Source organism: Cetorhinus maximus, chromosome 1, assembly GCF_964194155.1.
Source record: "Cetorhinus maximus chromosome 1, sCetMax3.hap1.1, whole genome shotgun sequence".
NCBI classification, from domain to species: Eukaryota; Metazoa; Chordata; class Chondrichthyes; order Lamniformes; family Cetorhinidae; genus Cetorhinus; species Cetorhinus maximus.
The window spans coordinates 17,384,184-17,405,325 of NC_135879.1; the positions used below are offsets into that span (position 1 = coordinate 17,384,184).

The 21,142-nt window shown below is 41.4% G+C and overlaps 1 protein-coding gene across 1 annotated transcript in view; it reads right to left on the reverse strand.

Moving 5' to 3' along the window:
- stx18 (syntaxin 18) overlaps positions 1-21,142 on the reverse strand; it is a 154,251-nt gene that overhangs the window by 6,341 nt on the left and 126,768 nt on the right. Inside the window, exons 5-9 of the mRNA XM_078537519.1 lie at positions 20,681-20,747; positions 18,615-18,730; positions 14,014-14,099; positions 6,742-6,800; positions 137-206 (exon numbers count right to left, since the gene is read on the reverse strand). Coding sequence (XP_078393645.1) covers positions 137-206; positions 6,742-6,800; positions 14,014-14,099; positions 18,615-18,730; positions 20,681-20,747 — 398 coding nt within the window. The remainder of the gene's footprint in view (positions 1-136; positions 207-6,741; positions 6,801-14,013; positions 14,100-18,614; positions 18,731-20,680; positions 20,748-21,142) is intronic.

A 21,142-nucleotide genomic window follows, 5' to 3' on the forward strand; every position in this document is an offset into this window, starting at 1 on the left:
AGGCTTTACTTAATGCAATGGAATGAAAAAGTATGGTTTAATTTGATTAGCATATTCAAACTTAGCAAATTCAACTGTGTTGTGCAGAATAAATTAGTTGGATGTTATATTACACAAAACATGAAATTCAACTCACCTGTTGCAGCACTTTGTCGGTAAAAATTTCTTGAAGTCTGGAGATTTCAACCACCTTTCCTTCAATTTGCCTGTTTATATATAAAAAACCTTTCATTTATTTTCTGGATAAAAGACAGTAATGGGAAACTCATTTTTCTTTTGTCTGATATAGGTTAAGGAGTTTGGTTTATTAATCATCACAAATGAAAGCAAATGTAACAAACAGATAATGACAATTTGATGTCTTAAAATAAAAAGACATAATTCCTCATCACCAAGACTGCCGATCATATTTCACCAAGTCTCTTTTTTGTTCTTGGTGCTCATCAAGGTAAAGGATGCTAATAGATTCTGATGGAGTCTCACAACTGAAACTTTAACCTATCTTCATCTTTTGAATTGTGGTCAGCCTGTTTTTATTTCAGATTTCCAGAATTTGTTGGTTTCCCTTTAGATCTTTGAACAAACGAGGTCAGAGATTGAGCCATTTTTCCATTCATGTTACTTTACATTTACTGGTATAGCATGGGAATTACATGCAGAATAAATCTTCTAAAACTATACTATGACAATGTGTCACTTAGCCCCAAACTCAGGAGACTGTAGCAGTTTTTCAATTTCTTTTCCCATTAAGGGAGATTTTGAGGCCATATATACAGTACTAGGATTTCCTTTCAATTATTTGCTTCTGGGCAGGGTGATGTTGGTAAAGCCACATGTGTTACCCAATGTCTAGTTGCCCTCAGTTAGTGGTGGTGACTGTTCTTGACTCCTGCAGTCCTATTACAACACCTTTTGCTCCAGGAGTACTTCATTAGCTTCCTGAGGTCCAGGAAGGTGCTTTTCCTTTAGATAGGAATTCCAGAACAGATTGAGATTGCTTAATCTCATTTCATCACGGCTAGAATCAAACTCATGTACCTCAGGTACTTTCCTGATGTACCAAGGTGTACCCTGCTAATGATGCTACAAGTCTCTCCTATCGCATTCCCAGAACGTTCTAGTTGCCATTTTGCATCTTTGTGAGGTCTGTTTTATGGATGTTAATAATTTTAATTTTTACTCAGCTACTTTTTTTTATTCATTCATGGGATATGGGTGTCGCTAGTTAAGCCAGCATTTACTGCCCATCCCTAATTGCCCTTATTCAGAGGGCATTTAAGAGTCAACCACATTATTGTAAATCTGGAGTGACATTAGGCCAGACCAGGTAAGGGCAGCAGATCTCCTCCTCTAAAGGACATTAGTGAACCGGATCGACAATGGACATTAGACTTAATTCCAGATTTTTACTGAATTCAAATTCCACCATTTGCCATAGTGGAATTCGAAGCCCGAACCCCAGAGTATTACCAGTCCAGTGACAATACCACTATGCCACCGCCTCCCGATTGATCCTGCATGGACTATTCAGAGTCAGCACAGCAACATGTAGCCTGAACAAATATCTTTTAAATTCTGCAGCTCACATTTAACATACTGGCAGCAATACTGTAGAACTGAGAAAACAAACATCACAAACAAAGCTTCAGGTCAGATTTAAAGGCACGGTCTCAAAAATAATCACTTGCATGCTTTACAAAAATGCTGCCAGTGCATTCACACTGAGACTTCCAGCTCAACACACGGCACAAAGCCTTTTATCCTAGATTATATTATTCCACCTCTGACCCCTAAAACAGTGCCTAAATTTAAAACAGCTGTTTTTCTTTTTAGGTAGAGAGAAGAATATAAAGTAAATAACTAAAATAGTTCTCTGTAAGAAGGCACAAGAGACAAAGAAAATTGGAAATGGTTTAATGCAATACTGGCTACCTTGAACACACAAAAATATGGAATGGAAAAGGTCAAAGGGCCGCAAAGCGCACAAATTTTGCCTCATCTACAATATCAAGAATTCCATACCACTTATTTATTCTCCTGAGGGAGGTAACTGAGAATGTGCATGAGCTGTTGGAACTTCTGTGAAATTTCTGCTGGACCCCAAGGTAATGTTGTAAAACTCTAAGTTATTACACCAATATTAAAATAGACGATATTTGACCCTGGCCTGTTTTATCCTGCAGGCACATCTATAGCTTTTGCAGTGAAGGATTCATTTTCGATAGAGCTGCATTTGATCCTCTAATTCTATACACATCTTTCTGACTGTTAACCTTAATCTTCAGCAGATACTGATATAGGTGCTTGTTAAAAGAACTGCTTTTACTAGGAGTGTTCTTCAAAGACCCACAACATAGTGAAAAGATTCATCTAGCCTCTGGTCTCACTTAAAACTTATTCATTTGTCCAATTATGTTCCCTAGTTCTTCAGTAGCAATTCATGGAAAACTGGGCAAAATAGTCAGTGCGGTCTGATGCGGGCCCATGCACACGGACTCAGAAACCACGCTCAAGTGGTCGCCGTGCTTACATAACCTGAAATAAGTGAGTAGGCAGCACCACTCATGGCTCTTCATTGGCAGCTTATCTAACAGGATGGGGGGGGGATTTGGGTCATCACTGGCATCATTTAAAATAAATCAGCACTTGGTAATTGGGGGTGGGGCAGGGTGATGCACTGTGACTGCCATCAGCTTTATTTTAAACATCACTGAAATGACAGGCAGAAGGAATAAAGGAAGGGCTCCCTGCTTGTCAGATGCCACTTTGCAGGCCCTGATGGAGGAGTGGTAGGTGGGAGCAGAAACCTCATCTTATACCTATCAGCATGAAGATATCCCAGCTAGCTGCCTGGCAAGAGTGGGCTGAAGTTGCAGAGCAGAACATCACCAGGAGCACTGTTCCAAGGACCTGGACGCAATGCAGGAAAAAGTTCAATGATCTGAAAGAGGTGTGACTACTAATTCCTTTCTCTCACTACACTGTGCGCCAGCCTGCAACCTCAGTACTCACAACTCGTCCCTCCCTGCTTCTCACTACTCTCCTTCCGATTACTGAAAAACACCACTCTACCTCATTCTGCAGCTATTACATCACTCTGCACCTGCTACTCCCCTCACCTTCTCACACCAGTATCACCTTTCCACATACCAGCGACACTAATCTACCCTGACATGCACATCCCCGTAACAGCTCAGTAGACAAATACTAACTCACTCCCTTCTTTCTTGTAGCACAAGTTGGCACAGAATGACAGGGAGCAGACAGCCACAGCAGGAGGCCAAGCGTCCATATATGTCCTGTATGCACATTGCAGCTGGTGGGTGCACCAGGTGCTCGGCTTCTTCCTGCAGGGATCTTAGCTATCTCACCCTCTTTTACTTCTCACTGAAATCTCATCCTTACACAGTGTGCACGACAAAGACTGCTGCTTACAGCAGTCACTTACCTCTTTCTGCTCCCTTGCCACTAAATGCTACAACTTGTTCCTCCCTTTCCTTTCAGATTTTGAAATTCTAGAGGGCAGGGCAAAACCGCAACCACAACTTGTACTTGTATAGTACCTCTAACATCAAAAAATGTCCCAAGGTGACTCACAGAAGCATTATAAAGGAAAGTTGGACACCAAGTCACATAAAGCAATATGGAAGACGGTCAAATGCTTTGTCAAAGAAGTTTTAAGGAGCGTCTTAAAAAAGAGGGGGCGATGTGGAGCAGTTAAGGGAGGGAATTCTAGACCTTAGGGCTAAGCAGCTGGAAGCACAACCATCAATGTGTGAAACAATTAAAATCGGGGATGTGTGAGGCCTGAATTTGATGGGTGCAGATCTGAAAAAAAAATAAAAGAGATAGGGAGGGGTGAAGCCATAAAAGGACTTGAAAACATGGATGAGAATTTTAAAATCAAGGCATTGCTTGACTGGAAGCCTATTTAGATCACAAAGGACATGCGTGATAGGTAAATGGGAATTGGTGCAAGTAAAGACATAAGCGGCAGAGTTTTGGATGACCTCAAGTTTATGGAGAGTAGAATGTGGGATTCAGCAGATGAGCTGAGGCTGTGGCAAAGTCAGGTGATGTATGGAGTTAGAAACAGGCGGTCCTAGTAATGACATGGATATGTGGTCGAAAGCTCATCTCGGGGTCAAATATGACACCAAGGTTCTGAACTGTTTGGTTTAGTCTCAGACAGTAGTCAGACAGAAAGAGGGAGCAGGAAGAGGAAGACATCTCTTCAGAAGATCCAGCATCACTATTCACCCAAGTCCAGAGAATGACAACTGCATTAGAGTCCAGGGTAGAGATGTCTGCACTGGGAAATTCAACAAGTACAAGTGAGGTGAATAGGATTATTTAGTGTGGGAAGACAGTCCATATTACCTGAAAACCTCAATGCCCTAGGCAGTTTGTGGGACCAACCCACAATGAATTAAAACAGCTTTCTGCAAGCATGAGATATAGTGCAAGGGAGCCTGAGGCAAGAATATCTCCACAGACAAAGAGAGTGACGGAAAGTGTGAGCGTCACTCAGCCATGTCTGTAATGGTCTGGTGTTAACTTGGTCACTTGTGTTTACAGGGAATGGGAAGAGTTTGTGAGGGCAATATAACCATGGTAATAGGATGATTGGAAGAGATTGAGGAAGGTTATGTGCATTTTGCTGGGGCTATGTTATTCTGTTGTCACTCGTAGGTATCTTTTTTGCTGATTTATTGGTGGTATTCATGGAGTGTAGAGATCAAAGGTAAATATGGTATCTAAATGTTAATGAATCATTTTATAGCATTTGGAATTGTGAAGTCTGGTGTCTCCATTAAGACCTGATTCTGCATTGTTCCACGTGTGCGTGTGCATGCGCGTGTATATATTCTGCTGTTTAAAGTAACAAGACAAATTTAAACGAGAAAACAGTCCAACACCCAATAAGTGTGTCACCAGAGGGTAACCTTGGATCCTACCCTTGATGCAGAGGGAGGAGATGAAGACTTCTAGGACCTAGCCTACGGAAGAGAACTGTTGGCTATAAACCACAAATTTCCAAGTACATTGGACAGCCTGCCAGTAATCTTCACAATGCCAGACGGCATCGAGGAGTCCACCTCCAATTTATGTGGGGTCTTTATGCACGTTATCCAGATTATGCAGTAACCATGTTGCGACTGGTCAGCACCATGAACACTGCATGTTCCAAAGAGTCACACTGAACTTGAAACATTTACTCTGTTTCTCGCTCCACAGATGCCAACAGATGAGCTGAGTTTTTCCAACACTTTGTTTTTATTATAGCTGAGATATTCTATTCTGCAGCTGAGCCTTGTGCAGCCAAAAGTCCAAGGTCACCCAGAACGGCCGTCTCAGGAATCCTCAGTGAAGGATCAGCTGCCTTCCAGTGCCTTTGCCATAGCCACTGGGGTGCATCTCATAGTGAGAACACAGCAAGAGCACTAGGACTTTGCACAAAGGTGATTTTTGTTACCGATGTTCAGTAGAAGCAACTGTCAAATGAAGGGTGATGAATCATCTTAGTATAGTGAGCGTTTTTTTCTTGAATAAAAGCAAAATACTGTGGGTGCTGGAAATCTGAAATAAAAACAAAAATTGCTGGAAAAACTCAGGTCTGGCAGCATCTGTGGAGAGAGAAACAGAGTTAACGTCTCGAGTCCGTATGAAACGCTAACTCTGTTTCTCTCTCCACAGATGCTGCCAGATCTGCTGAGTTTTTCCAGCATTTTCTGCAGTTATTTTTTTCTTGAGTTTCTTTTGCCATAGATATTCTTAGTTACATAAGAACAATCATATCAAATTGTATTAGGGCATTCAGTTAGCAATTGTGAAGGCTGGGTTAAGTGGATTGTGGGGCCATTGACGCATTTGTGAGGGGAAGGGACATTCATGAGAATCTCTCATCAATGGTTTGCTGCCTGAGAGCTCTAGCAGCCCTGCTTGCTCTACCTCTGCAGTCTCAGCTTCCTGAACCCTTCTTTCTGCTCCTCCTTAACTTCCTCCTGTAGCTTCAACCCTGGGTCCCTTTCGAGGGCAAAGTTGTGTAGCTCATAACAAAAATGGAATTACCTGGAAAAACTCAGCAGGTCTGGCAGCATCGGCGGAGAAGAAAAGAGTTGACGTTTCGAGTCCTCATGACCCTTCAGCAGAAGTTCTGCTGAAGGGTCATGAGGACTTGAAACGTCAATTCTTTTCTTCTCCGCCGATGCTGCCAGACCTGCTGAGTTTTTCCAGGTAATTCTGTTTTTGTTTTGGATTTCCAGCATCCGCAGTAGTTTTTTGTTTTTATCTTTGTGTAGCTCATACTTCATTGTATTAGTTTTCATGAGTCGTTGCTTTAGGAAAGGAATGAAAATAATAGGGGAAGGGATGTAAATGTGGGTATGCCAACTGGATGTCCACCTGTAAAGCTACTGAATTAGCATAGATGGTGACATTATTATAGGTCGAGAAATGTAGCAAATATATTCCTGAGGAAATGTTAAATATGTAAAAAACTAAGACAGGGAAGAGTGTATGTTTACCTGTGCAATTATTTAATCTCAGAGGGAATTGATTCATAAATCTAGAAAAACATCTGTCTCTGTAAATATCAGAGGACTTAACATTTTCCTCCACTTGCACTGATTTTCATAAACAGGCTGACAGAAGCATTAGTTCTATTAAAGTCTGCATTAGATTTGAATTGTTTGTTTTTCACGCTTTTCTGTCAAGAGAGCCACATTATTATAAAATTACCTCACTTCATCCACCAGGCTATTCATCTCACTGACAAGGCGCTGGTTTTCTTGTTCAAACTGCCAGGAATAGAGTATAATATTAATTATCATGCAAAATATAAAACACATGAATATTCCTAATAGCGACCATTTCAGGGTAATTTATAATCCCTTTCAAATTCAAATAAAAATGAAAACAAACAAATCAATTTGTGAGCAAAGAGAGCTTTCACAGACAAAAAGATTTTTTTTGTGTTGCCATCGCTCATTAAAGAATGATGTTTGGGTCTACCAGCCCATTTCCCTCATGGTAATAAACTCTCAGCATATACAGCAAATCAGGAATCTGAGATTGGAGATGCACAAACACTTGAGGGGCAGAATTTTCCTGTTGGTGTGCGGGGTTGGCCCCCACACGCTAACACATAAAATGACGAGCGGTGACATCGGGCGAGCGTCCCGACGTCACCGCGTGCTATTGCGATATTCCGTTGGACGGGCGCATGATGATATCCGACGCACGCCCGCCATTAATTAACGGGCCACTTAAGGCCCTCGAGGTGCCAATTGACGGCGATTTTTTGGCACCCGTGCAATCTTCGGGTCGGCGCACGGGCGCAACGGGCAGGCAGGTAGGAGACATTTGTATAAACTTCAACCACGGGCGGGATAAGAAGGCTCAGTGGGGTTGTGAGTGTGCTCTGTCAAATATTTAATTTTCGAAGTAACTGATGCCTGTGTGAGCTGCAATACTTCAAAACGTACACCAGCTGCATGGACTGGACATACAACCTTCAGGTCTGCACTCTGCAGTGAGGAATTGTTTTTGGGCCTGCAGGTTTCAGGAAGCCTTCCCTTAGCCTGGGAATGGGAGTTGAACTCTCCACTGGAGGCACCTCCTCTGAGGAGGGAGGGAGGGCTGGAAGGGGGAGGAGGCCAGGAGTGCACATTCCACATTCAGCCTCCAGGGGAGCCACCTTTGGGAGGAGAGGCGCAGCCAAAAGGGTTGCAAGATCAAGAGGTAGAGATAGTCCAAGGCGGAAGGGGCCGCAGAAGATGCCACTATCCTGCTGCCAGGGTATACAGGTGGCGAACAAGCTACCTCAACATGTCTAAGATGCAGTGCCGAAGGAGGCTCCGTCGCTCAAGGGAGACAGTCAACTATACCTGTCAGATGATTGGGCCTGAGATCTGCGCGAACTGTGTGGGTGGATGCCATGCAGTGGCTCTAAAGGTCCCTAAGGGGGGCTTCCTTCTTCTGTCCTGCGGTATGAGGACAGCAAGGCAATCGTCTGAAAAACGAGGGATACGGTGCCCCCCTGCCCTACCCTCCTGCCTGGCCTGCTCACCAGCAGCGCTCTGGGGAGCCCTTCCAGTAGCCATGTTTGTCAGCCTTTGAAAGGCTGCAGCAGCTTTTTAATACAGGCCGCCGGGTCGCCACTGGACCTGGTGGTCATTGCAGTCCCGCTGCTGCCCGCCCACCCCCGCTGTCCTCGGGAGCTGTGATTCACGCTGGCCGTGCCTTAATCGCCCCGCCCGTGTAAAATGGCGGTGTGGACCCGATTGCGGGCGGCAATCGGGTCCGCACCCACCCGCCAGTCAGCCAGAAAATTCTGCCCAAAGAGTTGGTCTAAATCCAAATATCCTCACAATGACTGATCTCCCGCCCCTTGCAAAAAATTCATTTATTAATATTTACCTATGAATAAAGTTATGCATGCTTAGAGAAAAATAAATGTGGTCAAACTCAGGGTACATTCAGAATGCACAAATCACAAATTTCAAGAGGATATATAGCTAAATGTTATTCAGCATGAAGGAAAATGAATGGAATACTTTACTGGCATGTTTGAGCACTCTCAAACAATGAATGTGCTCTCCATATTTCAGAAGCTTACTACGTCTTCTATTAGTGTAACCAGTTCAATTCATAACCTTAATCCCATTTTTCTTATTATTGGAGGGAAAAAATCTTGCTAAAGCACCGTACATTAAATAAATAATATAAACAAAAATAAGATATACAATACTGCCTGCATAACTGACACAGAGCAGGATATATTCTGTGTTTGGAGGTACAAAAATGCACTTGGTAGGGTAGCTACACTTTGCATAAGAAACCAATACATTTAATTCAATGATATTTAATGCTCACAGCTGCAGTAGAATGGGACTAAGTCTTGCTCCCTTTTAATACCTAAAGGCTCATACAGTGAATTCCCTAGGTGTTGTTGCAACAAAAAGGGCTCCAGAACCGAAATTGGAAATGTATGCAGCATTTTCTCAAAGGCCAAATGCTCAGAAGATTGCAAAATGGAGCACTGATTAATAAAACTCAATTATAATCCTGGGATGAGAGAGAAAAACAAACAAATTAACTAAATCAAATTCAATAAATAAATCAAATTCCATCATTAAAAATCATTTCAGCTTAATCCCATGGAATACTTTGGCCTCATCCTTCTAGATACAGTACAGAATACTTGGAATAGTTTCAAAATTATATACAACAAAAAACTACTGCGGATGCTGGAAATCCAGAACAAAAACAGAATTACCTGGAAAAACTCAGCAGGTCTGGCAGCATTCTTTTCTTTTCCACTCGACTCTTTTCTTCTCCACCGATGTTGCCAGACCTGCTGAGTTTTTCCAGGTAATTCTGTTTTTGTTTCAAAATTATATATGTGGTTTTGAAAAAGATCTGCTTGTTTCTAATTGTTTAATACTGTGTAATACCCACAGTTGCATTTATAGTTGCCAACAATGTTTGTCACATGCCCGAAGGTATCAATATGTGACCGCTCACCACCAACAACTCCACTCCCTTGCTCCTGACACAGGGTGATCCTCTTGCGCATGGTTTTTCCACACCAATTCCAAAGCAAACAGACTCTTGGGGGAGAATTTTCTCCCCATCGGACAGGCTGGGCAGGAGCGATCGCAGGTGGGTGCGCAGCCGATTGCCGCCTGCGATCAGCTGCGCGCCTCCATTTTGCGGTGGGCGGACCAATTAAAGCCCGCCTAGCGTGATGTGCACCCAGAAGTGCTCAGTGCTACCTGGGCAGGCAGGGGCGAGGAGGGAGAGTCAGGGTCTGCGCTCGCAGAAATCTTCCTGAGGCACGGAGCTGCCTCAGGGAGATTAAGAAAAGTCATAAAAATGTGAAAAATAAAAAAATAAGATTATTCAGATGTGTCCCCTCATGTGACATTGTCACATGAGCTGGGACATGTATATGAATTTATGGGAAACATTTTATTAAATTAATAAACCCTTCATGAAACCTCATCCCGCCCGTGGATGAGGTTCCATGAAAAATGCGAAGGCCGCCTGGGCTCTTCGCCTGCCCGTCAACCTTAAGGTTGGACGGGCAGCCCTGACAAGTACCTCAACTGGTTGATTAATGGCCTTAACAAGCCTTTGACAGTTGGCGGGTGCGCAGCCGACTCCAGTGCACGCCTGCTGAAATGAAGATCGGAATGACCAGCAGTGGCGTTGGGACGCACGCCCGACATCACCGCGCGTCATTTTACATATTGACGTGCGGGACCCACCCCTGGCGTGCAGGACCCACCCCCCGCACGCCAAACAGAAGATTCAGGCCTTGGTTATTCGACTGGGTGATTCATGACTATGAATCAAACAGCCCTTTTCTCTTATCACCAATATATATATGTTATAACTAATAAATGGAAGTATTCAAAGAAAACGAATGTAACAAATGTTTTTTTAATGCCCGTCTTTTTACTTCCCAGGTTGCTTGCACCAGTCTCCAGGAGAGTAGCCTTTAACTCCTGGAAACTTTAGGGCAATCCTGGAGGGTTGGCAATCCCGCTGCTCAGTGCAGCTAGGAAGCTGTCTGAACATCTTATATCAACCAAATAAAATAAGTGCACAAATCAGGTTTCTGGCTACTTAACAACTGCTACCTAAACACAGTAAAGACAAAATTGATAGCGATTATTTTAGATCATTTAAATAAAGCTACATTTCTTTGCAACTGTCATGTTTTCTCCAATATTTTATTTATTTTTATATTATATTTTTAATTGTTTTCACAGAATTTATAGAATCAAAATAGGCCATATGTTTTATGCTGCTGTTTATGCTTCGCACAAGCTTCCTTGATTCCACTCTACTTCATGGCCTGAATTTTATCTTTGGCCTGAATTTTACCTTTGGTGGGCGTGCCCGGTCCACAGGCCCGGGAGCAGTCGGGAAACGGACCCCCGACCGCGATCGGCCCCCGGCAGCGATTTCACGCTGGCTGGCTAATTAGCGGTCAGCCAGTGTGAAACATGTGCTGAAATGTTCAGCACTGCCGGGGGCGGGGGGGGGGGGGGTGTGTGTGGAGGGAAGAGGGCGGGCGATGACTTTTCCGTGGGTGAGCGCTGCGAGAAATCTCCCTGAGGACAGGCAGGTGCCTCAGGGAGCTGGAGACCTGAAAAAGCTGAAATAAAGGTTTTAAAAGCCGAAAAAAAGTATCCATGCATCATAATCAGTCACCAGAATATATAGCTGATAAAAATGCTGTCCACAGAAATTTATTTTTATTTTATTTCATCACGGAAACTTCATCCCACCCTTGGGTGAGGTTTGATGAAAAATGTAAAGGCCGTTTGGCCAATTCGCCCGTCCACCAGCCGTAAGGTTGGACGGGCAATGAAAAATCGGGGTCAATTGCACCGTTAATGGGCTTAATTGCCCTCTTAATTGTTGGCGGGCGCGCTTCCAACTTTTGTATGGGCCCACTGAGCGAAGTATCACGCGAGTGCGCAATGTAGTTGGGAAGCTCGCCCGATGTTTTCTCACGCAATTTTACGCCTGGTCGGGTCAGGCGTGCGCCGATCGCGGGAAGTAAAATTCTGCCCCATCTCTTCCCTATCAGCATACCCTTCTATTCTTATCTCCCTCATGTGTTCACCTAGTTGCCCCTTAAATATATCTCTGCTCTCCGCCTCAACTACTCCATGTGGTAGCAAGTTTCACATTCTAATCACTCCCTGGGTAAAGAAGTTTCTTCTGAATTCCTTATTGGATTTATTAGTGACCATCTTAAATTTATGATTCTTAGTTTTGGACTCCTCCACTAGTGGAAATGTTCTCTCTATGTCTAACCTATCAAACCCCTTCACACACACCTCTAAAAGGTCACCGCTCAAGCCTTCTCTTCTCTAGAGAAAAGAGCCCCAGCCTGTTCAGTAGGTTTGGTAATAGTCTGCACAACAATTATAGCTGCACAGGCTATTAGCAAATATACTGTGTCCATGCAATCTGAACCTGCGCCGCCCCACATCCAATCCAACCAACTAAACAGCCAAAATGTGTTACCCTTATGCAAGGAGGTCAACATCACAAAAATATTATCCATCAAAATACTCTCCATGCTCACTGAAATTCACACCTATGTTATTTTCTTCTTTCTCATAACAGTTTTCAATATGCTCTTCTACTATTACAACACTTAAATATCAACTATGCCTCTTGCTTTCAATCCCGGCTCTCAATGCCGAGTTTAATATTCCTTATCCTGTATCTAACCCTCAAAACAGTCTTCAGATTTTAAATCAGTAGTAGGAGCCTAAACTAAAGTAAGGAGATGAGAGAAGGTTGCCATTTTAAATATCTCATTACAGATTGAAGCAACAGCTGATAAGGAATCCATGGGTATTGGAAATATCATTCACTCGGCAAGAAGCTAGCTAAGTGAGGCCTTGACCAGCATATAAAATTGTTCCTATAGTTTGGCCCTAATTAGTGACATAAGCTCCCAGTTTTATATATGAGCATCTTGAGTAAGTGCAAATATTAGTGTCAGCTTTGGCTTGGCAGTAGCATCTTTGTCTGTGAGTCTAGATGGTGGATTTAAGTCCCACTCTAGAGACTTGAGTACATATTGCACATAGTTGAGCCAATACTTTGGGCATCATTGACTGAGAGTTGCAGTGCCAAAGGTGCAGTTCACCAGATGAGACACTAAATTGAGGTATCATTTTCCCCTCAGATAAAAGATCGCATGGCACTATTTGAAAAAGAGTAGGGGAGTTCTCCTGGCATTCTTGTGAATACTTATACCTCAATTAACACCATGAAGCACATAGTTTGATCATTTATCTCAGCTTTTTTTGGGCCTTATGTTATGCTACATTGTAAAAATGACTGCACTTCAAAAGTATTTTTGGCTGAGGAATGCTTTTCAATGTCGGGAGGTTGTGAAAGGTGATATATAAATGCATGTTCTTTCTTTTATTATTTCATTGTTACGGCTTCCAAAGTGTACTTTGGTTCATTTTATTTCACTATTTGAAGTCCTACCCAGAAGATTTATTTCTGAAACCAACTAACCCATTCTGACTACCTGGAAAAGGAATCTTCATTATGACATGTGCCCTTCACTGTACCTCACCTTACACAAATTCATTCATCACTTTTGTCTCATTTGTGACATAAATTACCATGATACAAGTCTATCCTTCAGTGGTCAATAGAACTTATTAGCATTGCTTACAATCTAAACATAACAAAAAAACGACATATGTATCTGTTGATCCTATTGATACATATAATGTAGATAAATGATGAATCTGAACTTTATTGTTTTCTATTGCCTAATATTGGATTCCACATTGTAGCTACAACATTCCTTGAAAGACACTGAGCTTCAAAGGTTAATGCTGTCATCCGATCCTAGCCTTCAGCTGTGTATGTCTTAAGAAGACAGCAAAAGAAACGGCAACCAACAGCAACTACACAAACATAGCACACTGTAAAAATAAAACAGGCTATTACAAAATCAAAATACTGTGGATGCTGGAAATCTGAAATGTAAACAGAAAGTGCTGGATATACTCAGCAGGTCTGACAGCATCTGTGGAGAGAGAAACAGAGTGAATGTTCCAGAATTGACGAAAGGTCTTGAGCTGAATCATTTCTCTCTCCTCAGATACTGCCTGACCTGCTGAGTATATCCAGCATTTTCTGTTTTTGCAATAATAAAGTATGATAGCTCAGAAAGCAACAAAAGAGTAGGCTGAAAGGATATGTAAAGGTTAAATTTCTTTGGAAGAATGAGGACCATAAATCAGTATTAAAGCTCCTCATTACCGAAGTCATTGAAATACAGAAAAGTTGCCATTATACAATTTACTATTTGTTGCCTAAAAGGGAACAATCTGGCATATTCCTGGGATCAGAAACTGCAGCCGAAATAATTCTAAAACAAATATCTAGTGAACAAGTTAAGGACTTAGTTCTGGCATATTAGCCCTAATTACGGTTAAGAACAGAATTTACCATTTGAATTTCTTCCGGTGAAAGTTCATCTTCTTTTGAATCCTCCCAAAGACCCAAATTATCCTGTACCTCTGGAAAAGTTTTATCTGTCAAAAATAATTTTAACATTGGTATGATACAATCTTATCACAGATGCACTTAAATGAACCATAAAGGAATTGAAGTGGAACTTGGATGAGTACATGAGGAGAAAACAAACAGAAGGATATGGTGTTAGGGTGAGATAAAGTGAGCTGGGAGGAAGCTTATATAGAGCATAAACATCATTGGCTGAGTGGCAAGTTTCTGTGCTATAAATTCAGTGTAATTCTATATAATCTATGTAACAGGCATTCTACTTAATAAGTATTTCTAATGGGTATTTCCCGAATATTCAAGTTCAAAGTTCACTTTAGCAAACTTTTTCTACACTTCAACTGTTCACAATTAACAAAATCAGAAATGTCAGCAACTGACAACATTACAACACCATGGGCTGGATTCTATGGGCTAGAAACAGACAGGAAAGCAGGCAGATGGATCCATAAAATAAGATGCCTTGTCATTGGCAGTGTGCCTACTGCCTGCCTGCCCACCCCCCACTGCGATTTTATGAGTGGCAGGGGGTGAACCAGGGGGGCCATCTGTCCAAGGGCCAATTGAAACTTTTAAGTGGGCAACTGATACTCACTTAAGGGCCTCATCCTGCTACCACTCCAAATTAATGGGAGGCAGGAAAGGCCTGTGCCCAACATCTAACCCGGCAAGTTTGACCCTGCAGGCTGGTGGCTAGTCAAAGTAGGGGGTGAGTGGGCAGGTCACGGTGGGAAGGGGGGGAATTCCTCCTTTTCAGGCCCCTTGTGCCAATGGAAAGTGCCCCACCCATAGTTTTACCTCCTCGCATCTGCCCTCTCCCCTGACCTGTCCAATGTGTCCCCTCAGCCCAGGGCCCAAGGTCTGCCAGCCTGGCCTCGGGTGGATCCTCGAATTACCTGCAGGTCTGGGTCCATCGCAGAACACCTCTTTGATGTCCTCAGTGCAGTACTGGCAGTGGCCACTGCTCCTTGTGGTGCTGCCAGTACTGTAGAACTGCTGGCCTCTGACTGGGTGACTGTTCTGTGAGGCGGTGCTTTCTCCTGGAGAAGGGCGGGAGTCTCGCCTCACAACAATTAAAGCCCTGTCGGTCGAAAAATGGAAGCAGGGCGAACTGGCCAAGCGAAGGTGGGCTCATCCCCGATATTTATGCTGGGGTGCCCCATGGCTTTAATTTACTTACACCCATGCTGGGTGAGCATCAGTACAATTCCTACAAACAAAACTTTCAAAGAACTGAAGTAAAGTCAAATCCAGAAATATTTGATTGTAAAATACAACCATAACTGGCCTCATGATTAAGGCCACCAGCTGCTCAGCATTTCCTAACTGTGGGAACAAAAGCAGCACCTTTGTCAGCATTGATTCCTAGTTGTTCATTAGAATATAAAGCAAGGAATGAAAATTGGTCACTCAGCATATAAAACCTTCCCAGGCAAATAGGCCCCGATGTTGACAGTGGAGGGCTGAATAAGCAAGTGGGAGTGGAAGTGGTGGGGTGGAAGAGTAGGCACAAAGGTCTCTCTGCTCATGTACACTTTTCAAAATTATGCCATTTATAATATACAATCTTGCAATATTGATCCACTTCACAATTCGCCGCATTGAACTCCATCTGCCATGCTTCGGTCCATTTCACCTTGTGACATTCGAAAGCCTATAACTATCCTCATTACTATCTATTACATTGCCAATTTTGTAGCACTTGCAAATTTTATAATGCTACTCCCCAAAGCAGAATGTTGGCCGTTTTGAAAGACCGAAAAGAGTAATGGACCTAATACCAACCCTTGGGGAACGCCACTGCAAACCACCTACCTCCCAGTCTGAAAAGGCCCATCAACTGTAGAAAAATGGGGGTATCTGATTGAGAAACTGATAAGCAACATTGAAGTAAATGCAATTCAGACATGCTTGGAGTTAATTAGAGTGAAACGCTAACCTATGTTTACCTTACAAGGTTATACCACCACTTAATTTGATCCTCTCAATAAGCGTTCTGTGTGGTACCTTGTGAAATTCCATCTGAAAGTCCATATTTACATTTATTGCACTATCTTGGTCAACCTTCTCTGCTACCTCATCAAAGAATTCAATTAAGTTAGTCAGACGAGATCTGCTTTTAACAAATCCATGCTGCTCTTCTTGATTAACCACATGCCATTCCAAATGAAAGTTCTTTCCATTAATTCACAGGATGTGGGCATTGCCAGCAATGCCAGCATTTACCCATCCCTAAATTCCCTTATCTGAGAGGTTTGCTGGACCAGTTTAGAAGGCAGCTAAGAGTCAGCTGTAGTCACATGCAGGCCAGGCCAGGTAAGGACGGCAGATTTCCTTCCATAAAGGACATTAGCGAACCAGACGGGTTTTTACGACAATCTGTAGTTACATGGTCACTATCACTGATACTAGTTTTTTATTTATTAATTGAACTTAAATTCCCGGCTGCTGTGGTGGGATTTGAACTCATGTTTCCAGATCATTAGACCAGGCCCCGAGATTACTAGTCCAGTAAGGACTACCTTAAGTAAAATGTAGCTCATACAGTATAGGATGTCAGGCAAGCAGGCAATGGAGGCATCAAGGCAAGTGACGTTAAAAGGGAAACCGTGTTTAAAATCCAAACTGCAATATTCATAATTCCATTTAATGGAAAGTAAGAAACCTGTGAAATTTTGAGCATCTTTGCAAACAAAGATTGATCTATTCATTGCTCTATTTATTCTATCATTATAACCAAGAGTCCTTTTATTTCCATTAAAATGGTCACTAAACTGGAGGTCAGTCTCAGTGTTCTTCTAATCACTCAGGACTACATGTTTCTAAGCATGTGCTATGCTGTTTCTTCAAGCTGTCTTACTCCATCTTTAATTACTGACATTTTGGGTCTAATTATCTCCTCTGACCTCAAAAGAACCTCCAAGTCTTCTTTGTTAATGTTACCTTCAAGAAGTTCAGATTCTTTTTAGATGGTAAACATTTCTATTCGTTCAACAGCTCCCCAATTTCTACAAAACTCAGGACGTAATTATTGTTCCCTATCTTGGGGGACTCTTCCAACATCTTGTACTTTTGGATAGCTCTTCAAGCGATAGGTGAATCCTTCCTTACTTCCAGCTTCCAAACTCTCAATTTTATCAGGACCACTACGGCCCAGGCTCCCTAACATTTCCTTTTATGCATCAAATGCACCATCCCAAAAGCCATTCCTACTTCATATACCATCCCTGTACAAAAATAAAATTTCATTAATTGGCTACTCTGGTTCCTTCAAATCTGTGAAATGTCTCACCTTCCTTCCTTCTATTAGCTTTATCCATTCAAAATCAAAGTTTAGCATTATCTAATTGCACCTTCCCGTTTTACCTTGCTTCCTCTTTTGCTCTTCAATCTATTTAGTGGTTAGTCTTTACTTTTTAAAAAATGGATACCTCCTGATCACCTTGGCCTACTGACTAGCTGTGTTTTGCTTTCCCACCTGAAGTCCTGAACTAGCCCACCCTAGGACTTGTTTAGTTGACTTAAATAGGGGCGTGATAAAGTATTACTTTAACAGAAGACAAGATACTGAGATTGAATATTCTGTTTTCTGATCTAATTAGGATTAGCAACTGCTGTGGCCAATGGTCATGGGGCTAGTATATAACATTGATCTGTAAACTCTGTACCACTGCTGTTAAACAGCAAACGCACCTGAAATCAGTTTTTTCTGATGCTATTTTAAGATTGATGTCAAGTCAAATAGCTTTAGATTCCAGAATACTACATCAATTTAGTTGGATAAACGGTTGTGAATTGTTTAATTTTTCTCTGGTATGAATTATCAGTCCACTAGAAATGAAATTCCATGAAGGTGACAAAAATTTGCTTATCAAGCAACTGAACTGTAAGAGGAAAGTTATTTTGCCAGCCTTATCTACACTAGCTAACATAAACTTATGTACTTCAACATTACTTTGCCAGCTTCAAAGAGATTAAAGATACCCAAGGAAAATATGCCTCTTTCAAAAAGACTAATCAGTTCAATTCACCCACATGGTCTCTTTTTCAGTTTTAAGTACCCCTGCCCAAAATATCTCAGACCTGAATTAAAATGATTAAGATTCTCAAATTAATTGTGCAAATGAGAGCTAAGTAGTAAATGGATGTTACCTGTACGAGTATAAAACTAAACTCTACATTTTGGAAAGGTGGTGACCATGTTTCACTAATTCATGAAAAAGGGGACAGGTGGTAATTATAGCACCTCTTTTCTCTAATTCTCTAATTAGTACTGCATAGTATTTCACAAATCTTTAAATGCCGTACACCATGCAAATAATTAAGATAAAGTTTTATGATTCTACTAGCTTTAGCTACATTCTATTTGGTAAATTCAGTCCTCTGGTACTTCAAATTTCTATGCTTGTGTCCATTTTCTACCAGTAACTATTAATACACTTTCATTGCATGGGAAGATAACATGGCCTCTGCCTTCCTATCATCACAAACCATCGCATGCAATTCACTACATTTCTGTTACAAACCATTGCTTTCATCTTTTAAGGCTAGCTCCTCTGGATTTTCAGGCTTGATGGAAGGAATACTCTCTGAGGATGATACTAACATCTTGTTGCTATGCTGTTCAGGTTCAAGTCTTGACCTATGAAAAATAAATCTGTCAGAACAGTGTACAACAACAGATTAGGTTACCCAACCCTATATTTCTTTATTCACAAGATCATAACAAAGTTAAAATGGCTTCTAAGGGTCAAAGGTAAAATAATATTAATATTTCCATAAATATACACAAATTATCTAATTTAATCACGCCATCTTTAATATTCCTGTACCTCAGAGGCTATCTTCACTTCTAATGTTATAAAATAAATGATACCTGAAAAGCAATTATTAATGATCTTTATGGCTCTGCTACAAACCACTGTAGCAAGTGAGCCATCTGTGCTGTTGTGTACATTTTAATTTGATTTATTATTTCATTTAATTTGTTTCTTCTGTTCACATTCCATTTCTGTATTACATTTCTTAGCCACTTACAAATCCATTCCTTGCTTTAATAGGTTTCTTGACTTATTTTTCAGCTGCCACTTTCATTTGTTCCCTAGGTTACACATAAAATACTCATTTCTTATAACCACACAATCCCCTTGCTTGACTGAATATCCTGGTTCAGTTTGCTATATCAAAGTTGCCATGTGGAGCTAAATATTTAGCTAAAACTAGATCTTAACCATAGTAACCGCTTCAAAACAGAATAAACACACTGTGGAAATCATGGGAATACTTCAGAAACACTGGCCATGGCCTCAAATGAACCATTTCATATGTTAACCAAATCCAGGCAAAGCAAAAATATACAAGTATCTCGAACAATTAGCATGTCTTCTGTTTTTTTAAAAAACATGAGTAAAAAGAAAAAAGACACGGAAGAAAAGCAGACAATGACTTTACAAAAAAACTCAAGAGCAGCAAACCACTATTAATTATTCACTCAAAAGGCATTAACATGACCAGAGAAAGGTATTTCATATTAATTTTCAATGTGGACCTATGTGAACTGAACACTCATGGGCGCAAATACAAAAGTTCTATCTGCACTGAAATTGGCCCAACCGAACTGCTGTAACTCCAAGTGCAGCAACATTTCTAATGAAAACACTACAACAAATTGATCTCAGTGGTGAACTTGCAATGGAGGTATCATAAATGAGTTAGTCTTGAATTTTCAGACATCTTGATTCTTCTTCTTGAGTTCTCTGCCTGAAGGCAAGTCCTTGGTGATCATTCACTGAACCACAACAAAATGCTGTGGTTTTTTTCTTACTATGGGTAGGGTAAGGAGGAAGGCCTCGAATCTATCTCAGCCGGAATGAGGATTGAATGCAATGCTGTTGCCATTAATCTGATCCATATGCTAATCATCTAACCAACTGAACTAACCAGCCTGGGAATGGGTTGGTGGCCCACCCACTGTCCCATCACTGTTAAAGCTGGGCGTGGGCTGGTTTGGATGTGTGTTGGTGTTGAGTTTATGATTTTTAAAATGTTCACATCTCACCCAACACAAGCTCATCCATGACTTCTGGGGGTTTTAAAATTCCTATAGTCACTATGAGAAACTACGTACAACCTCAGCATGATGTTTCAGTGCTAAGTGGAAGCCCTCTACAGATGATGTCTTACTGGTCAAGAATGCAAGGAATAGTCCAGTGGTGACTTGGTCTCCGAATTTTCCCTCCCTCACTCCACGTGGAGTAACATTTAGTTTGGTCTCTGTTCAATGTTCGGGCAATAAATTGACAGAAAGAACTCGTCAAATATGAGTTCCCTGCCAGAAGCTACTTTTTATTAAATTGAAAGTTTAACTCAAATACTGAGCTATTGCCCAACGTTATGTTCATGGCATTACAACTGATGACAACAACACCTTTAACAGTGAATAATTAAATGAAAGCCAACAATAATGATAGAACAGAGACAATATGACATTACATTTTTCTCATGAGGGTCAATTTCAGTTAATATATAGCTTCCCAAATTGCAGGTTGTCCTTTAAGGATAAAACTGAGCATTATTATTTTACTATACTCACAATCGTTTCTTATCCACTACTCGTTTGACTCGAATTGCCCTTTGTTCAGAGTACACTTTACATACATCTGCCAAATTACAAAGATAAGATACATTAAATCTGAACAAAAAGGCAATTATTTTAAATGACAAGTTTTGGGGGTAAATCTGCAATATTCAGCAACACAAGCATTTTATTGTTAAGGAAGGATTCAAATTGTACTGCTTTACCAAGTACACAAAAGCTTAAAGAATGGACATTAAAAATGGGGAATGAGATTTCATTTTTTCTGGATTTAACAATTGTTTCCCAATCCTATGCAACTTAGTTTTGTCAGATTGAGAGGATGGGCATGACAAACAGTCAGATCGCCACCAACATTCTTCCGCAGTCAACCACCAGGAAGTATTGTATGTGGCAGTGGCCCTGGGGACGGCCAGAGTCCCAACTTTTACTCCTCTTGGTCTCCCTCTATAATTCCAA